Genomic DNA, 8446 nt, shown 5'->3' on the forward strand with positions numbered 1-8446 from the left:
CCAAAAGCAAAGGGTGGGGAGGGTGACCCCAGCAAATCCTATTCCCCCAGACCCCCTGCTAGATGGGGATGTGCTCGGTTTCACAAAAAGATAGCCCATTTTGTGGAGCCTTTGAATATTCAAATTGAAAGTATCGCGCAATCATTGATTGTCAAATCATTGGTTTCTAGAGGTTTTAAATACTTGGCATTAGGAGAGAAAAACTCAAACTTATACCCGTGGGGATAAAACAATAATATTGTCGGGATCCACCTGCCATTGCCACCAGGCGAGCAGGTCCCTGCGCCCCCAAATTTTGAAGGCTGACTCGTCTCGCCCCCTTTGCCAGCTTGCGGGGCCGGGGTTGGGGACACCTCTGCTGCTGCTCGGGGCACCCTGCGAGGCGCTGCCCGCTCCGGCTCACCATGTCCGGTAAGCCCCGCTCCGAGCCCCGCCGGCCCCCCAGCCCCGCTCCGGGGCCGTTTCGGGGTTCGCCGGGGTCACTCCGGCGGCCAGGCGATCCCGCCTGCCAAGCGGCAGGGAGCGGGGAGGGCGGGGAGGAGGAGGGAGGAGGCAGGGAAGGATCGGCTGCGCCCGCGGGTGCCAGCGCGGCTCGGGACGGGACGGGGCTGTGCGGCACCGGGGGCACCGAGCGGGGCTTCTGCCGGGCACCGAGCGCTGCCACCCCCGCACGGGATGGGACAGGGGACCCGCAGCTCTGGGTGCCCTCCCTGCACCTCTGTGTGCCATCTCTGAACCTCTGTGTGCCCTCCTGGCACCTTTCTGTGCCCTGCCGGCACCTCTGTGTGCCATCTCTGAACGTCTGTGTGCCCCTCTTGGCACATTTCTGTGCCCTCCCCGCACATCTCTCTGCCCTCCCCGCACTCTGTGCCCTCCTGGCACATTTCTGCGCCCTCCCCGCACTCTGTGTGCCCTCCTGCACCTCTGTGTGCCATCTCTGAACCTCTGTGTGCCCTCCCGGCACCTCTCTCTGCCCTCCCCGCACACTCCGCCCCAACCACGCTGCTCCTGAACCCCAACCCCGCTCCCGACCCCAAGCCCACCCCCTGTCCGTGTCACCCTGCTCCTCCTCACCCCCTGCCCGACCCCCAGCCCATCCTCACCGCCCTTTCCCTCCACCTCCAGCCCCGTCACTCTGTCCCTCGACCCCTTCTCCTTGACCCCCAACCCCTTTTTGTCACCCTCTCCCACCTTTCTCCATGACCCTCAGCCCCACGATCCTGCCCTCTGACCCCCAGAATCACCCCCTGCCCACCCTGTGCCCACCCTGTGCCCACCCCCTGCCCACCCTATGCCCACCCCGTGCCCACCCCTGCCACCCTGCAGAAGGGGCTCTTCCTGCAGCAGCCCTGGTGCCCAGGGGGTTCTCCTTAAATTCCGCCCTTCCCTCCCCTCATTTCCCCCATCTTTGTGGAACAGAACCAAAACATCCAAACACGAGCTGGATAATCCCCAGCTGAGCCCGGCTCAGGCTGTCACCTCTCCGGAGGGGACCCTGCTGCCTGTCACGGCTTGTCCTCACCCGGGGGCACTGGGAGGGCTGGGCAGGGCTGGGGGAGGACACAGCAGAAGAGGACAAAGCCCACAGCGCAGGATTCCCTGGATGTGGGCAGAACCTGCGAATCCAGAGCTGTTTCTGTGCCAGGAGCTCCTGGCACCGTGCAGCTCCAGTCCAGAGGTGGCACTGGCAGGCTGGGTTTAGCTCTGGCACTCCTGTTCCCTGCTCTGGGTTTATTTTTGGTGCCTCCTTCAGGGCTGTCTGCTCCCTGCTCGGGCATTTTTGGAGGGTAGAGAACAGTCTGGGTGTGTTTCCTTTCACGGTGTGATTTGGATGAAAACAAAGCCAGAGGCTCAGAGTGTTTTACCATGAGTACAAAAAGTGAAAGTGGTTTTTCAGAATAAGTAAATTCTTTGTCGTTTCCTGTCCTAAAAATCCCTCATCAGGTAGTGGCTGATGATTGGTTTTGGCTGGATTAAACTCACCCTAAATACTTGTTTGAAATAAATAGGAGTTGTAAATAAAGAGATCATCTTGGCTTTGCAAGAAAGCAGCCATTTTTAAAAAGCAGTTTTATTTGTGTTTTGTGTAGCTCTCTGAATAACCACCCACATATTTCCATTGTTTCATTCCTGGTCTTCATCTGCCAGATGAAGTGCTTCCCACATTTATTCTCAGGTCCTGAGAGAGGCAAGTATGTTAGGAATTTAAATGAATCCAACAGCAGCACCAGATGGAGTTTGGTGTTGGGAAAGCTGAAGAGTGGGGCAGGGGGAAGAAGGAGACAGAGAAAAATAAAACACGTGTGGTTATCAAATATTATCAACAGCAACTTCTTCATGAGTGTCTGCTTGTCACAAGGTGGAATTGCAGGTGGTAAAGAGGGCTGTGAAGTGTGATTGCAAACACAGTCAATTAGTCATGTTAACTCCAATTGTTCTCCACTCAGAGCACGCCTGAAAACCTGCTGGATTTGCTGTTTGCTCTGAGATTCTCCCTCCTTGTAAAGTGTTTTTCCACCCATTCTTCCAGGAAAGCCCAAGGTGTACCAAGGTGTGAGAGTAAAGATCACAGTCAAGGAGTTACTGCAGCAGAGAAGAGCACGACAAGCAGCCACCAGTTCAGCAGTGAGTAAAAATATTGTGGTGTTTGCTTCAGATGTTCTCTTAATATTTTTTTTTTTTTGCCAAGACTGTAATCTCTGGGCCAAAATCAGAGTGTAAGACTGGTGAGGATGGGGAAAAAGAGCATTCAGTCAGAGCAGCTGCAGCAGTGACCTTAAGGAATGAGAATTTGGGGGATACAGGGAAAAGCAGAGCTGCTGCTCCAGAAAAATCACTCACTCTGGGATGGAAGACTCACCTGGGCAGCCCCATCCCTTCTGGAGGAGGGCTGGAGCTCCCTGTGCACACACATGTGCACATTCCCTCTCATTCCCTCCAGCCTTTGTGGGATCCTCCAGCTCCAGCCACTCCGGGGATTTGCATAAAGAGCTTGGCAAAGCATTATTTCTTCCTGGTTCATGACATTCCAGCTCTGGGAGGCGTTCAGATTTCAGCTCCTGCACCTCGTCACAAAAAGGCTGATTGCACAAACAAGGCAGAGAGGTCTGGGTGAGCAATGCCCAGAACTGCCAGCTTTTGGAAAGGCTGGGTCACTCCTCCCCTGCAGCCTCTCCATCCCAGCCAGCTGTCCCAGGGCTGAGAGGAACCGGTTTGCACTTCCCACCACCACTTCACACAAGCCCACACAGGAAAAAGTGACGAGTGGCACTGAGGGAAGTCACCTGGGTGACCTGCACAAGGTGTGGCCTGTCCCAAAATCCCCCAGGGTTTGGGCTGGCAGGATGGGCGCTGACAAAAGCTCAGCCTGGGGACTTGATCTCTGTCTGCCTTGTCACACATCTGCAGCAGGGGGAAAAGGCACTCAGCCAGAAGAGCCACTGTTTAGGGGATTAAATGCACGGGATGTGCTGGGAAGTTGTTGCTAGGGAGATGAGCTGCTCGCCCGAGAGCATCTTGAATAAAGGAAATGAAGTGCAGGTCTGTAGGAATTAAAATTGAGGGGGAAAAAAAAACCCATAGCATTTGTATTTGCAGAGTAAAATTCTCACCCAGAAGAATAAGCATCAACAGTCCCGTTGCTTTTGGGGTGGAGAGGCAGGTCAGGCTCCTAGAAGTGGTTGATCTGTCTGGCTCCAGCTTCCAAAATCCCTTAAAAAGCGAGGCTGTCCATTTTCATGGAGCTGTGCTGGAGCAGGAGCAGTGCCAGAGCTGCTCCTCAAACGGCATGGAGCCCAGCAATCCAGCCTGATGGGACACCTGCAGTGCTCTTCAGTTAATTACTCATTCCCAGCAATAGCCATCCCTGCGAATTCCTTGGGATTCCCTCCGCTGGGGAATTCACTCTCCTGCAAATTAGCACACGCTGGTTTCAAAGGCAGCTCTGCTGGATCAGGAGAGCAAAAAGCACCTCAGCACGGAGCTGGTCCGAGGCTTTACACCAGGCTGGGGCTGTTTTCCAGTCCTGTCACATGGAAAAATCACATTATACACATTAATCTAACGTTCTGTCCATGCTGGGGAGGATTTCCAAGTCACAGCCGTCAGGGAAACAAAGTTTATACAAAGAGTTGACACTGAAATGCAGACTCACCTCACTCTGTGCCACATTCCCTTCCCTTCTCCTCTCTCAGGCTCCTTGGGGCAGCAGCAGCAGCAGCAACATCCAGTTCCCAGAGTCTGTGTCTCCGCCTCACCCAGGTTGGTACAAATCCCATCCAGGCGGCCCTTCCCGCCCCATTCCCAAATTTTCCCACCGCCCCGAGCCTCCCCAGCCCTGGTTTGAGGCAGGCACCACCAGCCGGGCAGCCAATCAGCACCTGCAAGGAGCCCGTGGAATGCAGATGAGGAGCTCAGGAGCACGCAGGGCTCTCATTCCCAGGGGTTATTCTTCCCACAGCGAGGAATTTGATCCCCTCCAGCCAGGGATGCTCATCCCTAGGGAATAACACTGCCTTCTCCAGGCTGTGGGTCCAGCTGAGGACCCTGGAGCATTCAGCTGAGTTCTGTTCTCTTCTCCCTCTCCTGGCAGCATCCATAGGAATGAGAGAAATATCAGATTTTCAACGACACCAAGAGTTTCCTCCTCCTCCTGCATGAAAATATCCAAGGGAAGGGGGAAGGGGTGAGGGGAATGGTGCTTTGGGCTCACAGATCCTTCAATTATCCTGCAACCAAAGCACAGAGGAAAGGCTGGGCAGGTGTGAGTGCACATGGACAAGGAAATCGTTAAATCATCGATAGCTGGGAATCCATTTGCTTATGTTAATAAAGAAACGTGAGCCACGCCGAGGCTGACATGCCAGAGCCCTTTTCAGGCTGGAAAGTCTCCATCAGCTTATGTATTTTGGGTGTTCCTCACTTGCCACGCCCAGCTCAACTGCCCCCTTGACCCTGCAGTGTGCACATCAGGCCTGTGCCCTTCAGGTGGACAGGGCTCTGCCTTAATCCATGTTTGAGCTCAGCGTGAAAAGATAATTATTGTAAAAAGCCAGATCTGCTGGGAGCTTTCCAGGCACTCACCCTTTGACCAGGAGCACTGCGTGGTCACAGTGCCATGTTATCCCTTTGGCTGCTCAGAATGTTGTCTGGTTTGGGGTGTTTGGAGGATAAAAGAGCAAATTATCTTCCTGTTATCCCCTTCTTCCTGCAGGTGTGGCTGGAGATGAGGCAAAGGCACATCTGCCAGGCTGGGAAGCACAAATCACAGCCTGGCACCTTCTGGGGCTGGAAAGAGTGCCCAGAAGGGAGGCCAGGGGGTCAAGGATCTGAGGGAAGTTCCAGATGGATTCCTGTCCAAAATACCTGGGGCCAGAACAGTTTCCAGCATTTAAAGAGCTTTGTGGTTGAGGGAGGCTAAATTCTCTGAGTTATTCACATGCTTTTGAGCATCTCCCTCCTGGTTTCTGCTTTCCTGAAACATCCACCTCACCCTTGAAGGACCTATTTCAATGTCCAGATTCACAGGGCTATTGAACATAGCAAAGGACTGAAAGCTGGCCTGGGGCAACACCTGCCCTTTGTGAATAGAAACACTGACTAATGCATTCCTGTCTGCTCTCCCTTCTCTCCTAGAACCTTTTGAAGCAGAGCCCATCCCTTCTGTTCCCAGCTGCTGCCCATCCTGGCAGTTTCCCAGCTGCCTCTCCTGCGAGGAGAGCCCCAGCTACCTGGAGCAGCTGATAGACTCCTGTCTGCAGCCAGACACAGCCCCAGAGCCAGCCTTCAGTGCCTTCCAGCCATCCCCACACTACACCCCAGACACCTTCCAGCCCGTGCAGCTCTGCTTCAACCAGGGTCTGGTGAGTTTGGGACCTAAGGGAACAGTCACAGGTGTCCCCAAGGGGGCAAGGTGGGGAAAGGTGTCACATCCTGGGGCAGAGCAGCAGCAATGTGGGGATCTGAGTGTTTTTAGGATGCTCGTGGGGGCTGTGGATGCTTTTCCACGGGGAGCCCCAGCCAGACTGGGAGAGGGAATGGTCATTCTAGAGGTCCTGGGGATTTGCAAATAGCAGCCCAGTTCTGCTAGGGATGTCCCCACCGACAGAAACTGCCTTTGGGCTAAACCTCCAAGGGCCAAACTGTGTCCCTGGGCAGGTGAGAAAGGTGACAGCAGGGTAATTCTCACTGCTGGCCACATTTCCCTGAAATCTCCTTTTTTTCCCTCCTCTCCCCTCTCTCTCCCACCCTGCAGGCCACCAGCTCGCCCAGCCCAGCCGACCAGCCCAGCCCATGGAGCTACAGCTGCTCTCCCCCCCAGCTCTCTCCTCTCACCCCGCTGACCCCCAGCCCTCCCTCTGCTCCAGACACCTACAGCTGTCCCCTGGAGGAGTGGCCCTGCCACCCCCCGTGTCCCCTGCCCAGCCCTGCCTGCTGCTGCCCAGCCTGTGCCTCCCAGCCTGGGGACAGCAGGGTCACCCAGTGCTTCCCCTGCCCCAGCACGGACTGCACGGAATTCCTGCCACCCCTGGCCCTGGCTGAGGACTTCTTCAGGAGGGACAGGAGCTGTGACATCTGCTACAGCTAATGGGGCTGTGGTTTCACACATCCACGGCGCCCAAAGCGGGTTAAATTGCCCATGAACTATGCAAAGTCGTGCTGCCTAACACAATTCAGTTTAGTCTTCACTACTTACACTGTTTTTTTTTACACCATGCTGTCACTACATTAATTCTCTTCCAGCCAGGGGTGTTTTGTTGTTGTCGTGGTGGTTTGGTGGGGTTTTTTTCCTGTTTTTTTAAATAAATCTGAAGCCACCTTATCAAAGCAATGTCCCAAAGCCAGCTCTTTTTGATACAAATAAATCGTTTGGTGCAAATGCTGGAGCCTGGTCGTTTTTCATGTGCTAAAGGGCAGTTCTTTTCTCTTGTGCTGCTGACCCTGCTCTCACAGAGGTGAGGATGAGACTTTGAGCAACCTATTCAGTGACATGAAAGGTCTTACTCACCTTTTCCAGCAATAAAAATTCCACTTATAATCCAGCTTTTCCCAGAGAAAGCTGTGCACCACCCTGCTCTGAGGTGGATCTGCAGCTCCTCACCCACTGCAGCTGCTCAGGCTGCCCTGGTGACAGTTTTCAGTGGTTCTGGCAGAGAAGGAAAGCTGCTCTTTTCCTTCCCGTGGCCCTTCAGAGGCAAAATCCAGCAAAAACCTCCCTGGCTGCTGCTCAGCACCATCTTCCCTGTGCAGGCGGAGTTTCAGTGAGAAGCTGATGTTATTTGGCAGCTCTTGGTCAAATTTGGGCTGTTGATAAGAGGTTTTCAGCATAATCAGCTGAACAGGAGCTAAATATTTTTTTTTTTAAAGTAGATAATGGGAAAGTTGTAATACCTGCGGATTTCCTGTTTCTTGCATAAACCCAGACCTTTCTAAGGTTTTGTCTTGCCTCCTCTTGGTGAGGCAGACTCAGTTTCTCAGCTGAGCACCCAGGCTGGAAAGAAAGGAAGAAGCATCTCTCCACATCAAATTCAACACAAAAAAGAAAAAAAAACCTAATTACATCTGTGAAGACAAAGATGAATCCTATGCAGCTGTTTGCTCACCTTTTCCAGACACTTCCAAGCTGAACTGAAAACCTTTCCAGTTCCTTCACCTTCTGTAAGGCAGCAGCGGGGTTTTTTTTCCCAAAACATGCTTTAAAAATATTTTGACCACTTCAAATAATATCTCCCCTTCTCCCCTGATTAACCTCAGTGTTGGCCCGAGTGATAAATTATAAATTATAATTTATAAATTATAAACAGGTGTGACTTTGCCACCCTGCCATTTCAGTGCAAGTGGCATTTCAGTGCTGCTGGCAGCTGCTCCAGCCCCTGGGTGACATTTTGGGGCACTGCAGGGCTGAATTGCTGCCCCAAAGCTCACCCAGTGCCAGCTACTCCTGCCTGCTGCCTCAGCACACCCCGAGCCACACGTCCAACCCCCTTATCAGCAGCATGAAAGAGCCAGGAGGAGATAAGGCTGAGGCAAGAGATTTGAGGCTTCTGGAGGAAATGGGGTGCCCACATCCTCCCCGTGGGTTGGCAGGGCTGGCCTGAGCTCAGCAGAGCCAAGGAGATGTTTTCAGGGAGAGAAAGGGCGCTGAGAAATGGTAAATAAGGGGTGAAGAATGTATTAACACATCTTACAGTTGTGGCTTAAGTCTGCACAGCAAGGAAGGCAGAAAACAAGATATATAACATGATATCTAGATGAATCTAGATATCTAGATTCCAGATATATAACAGAGATATCTAACAAGATATCTCTGACCTCTGGATCAGGTGGAGGTGTGATTCTGATCAGTTATTGATCAGAATAACTGATTCTTATCAGTTACTCTGCTCAGTTATCAATGTTTTGGGGTGTGGATCCTCCCCAGGGCTGCTCTGTGCCAAGGCTGTGCCCA

General features: G+C 53.1%; 1 protein-coding gene and 1 long non-coding RNA gene across 2 annotated transcripts; one reads left to right on the forward strand and one right to left on the reverse strand.

Annotated features, from left to right (window-relative positions):
- Positions 1 to 228: 228 nt before the first annotated feature.
- On the forward strand, positions 229 to 6877 carry POU2AF3 (POU class 2 homeobox associating factor 3). Its single transcript, XM_085081735.1, has 5 exons — positions 229 to 411; positions 2531 to 2625; positions 4194 to 4260; positions 5635 to 5861; positions 6254 to 6877. The coding sequence occupies exons 1-5, from the start codon at positions 405 to 407 to the stop codon at positions 6584 to 6586; spliced, it is 729 nt and encodes a 242-aa protein (XP_084937861.1). The 5' UTR covers positions 229 to 404; the 3' UTR covers positions 6587 to 6877.
- LOC146427539 (uncharacterized) lies at positions 2056 to 4248 on the reverse strand. Its single transcript, XR_014856378.1, has 2 exons — positions 4154 to 4248; positions 2056 to 4024 (listed from the first exon to the last, which is right to left on the reverse strand). It is a non-coding gene; the product is annotated as an uncharacterized LOC146427539 (long non-coding RNA).
- Positions 6878 to 8446: the final 1569 nt, after the last annotated feature.

Source organism: Lichenostomus cassidix, chromosome 24 (genome assembly GCF_008360975.1).
Source record: "Lichenostomus cassidix isolate B80296 chromosome 24, HeHo_3.0, whole genome shotgun sequence".
NCBI lineage: Eukaryota > Metazoa > Chordata > Aves > Passeriformes > Meliphagidae > Lichenostomus > Lichenostomus cassidix.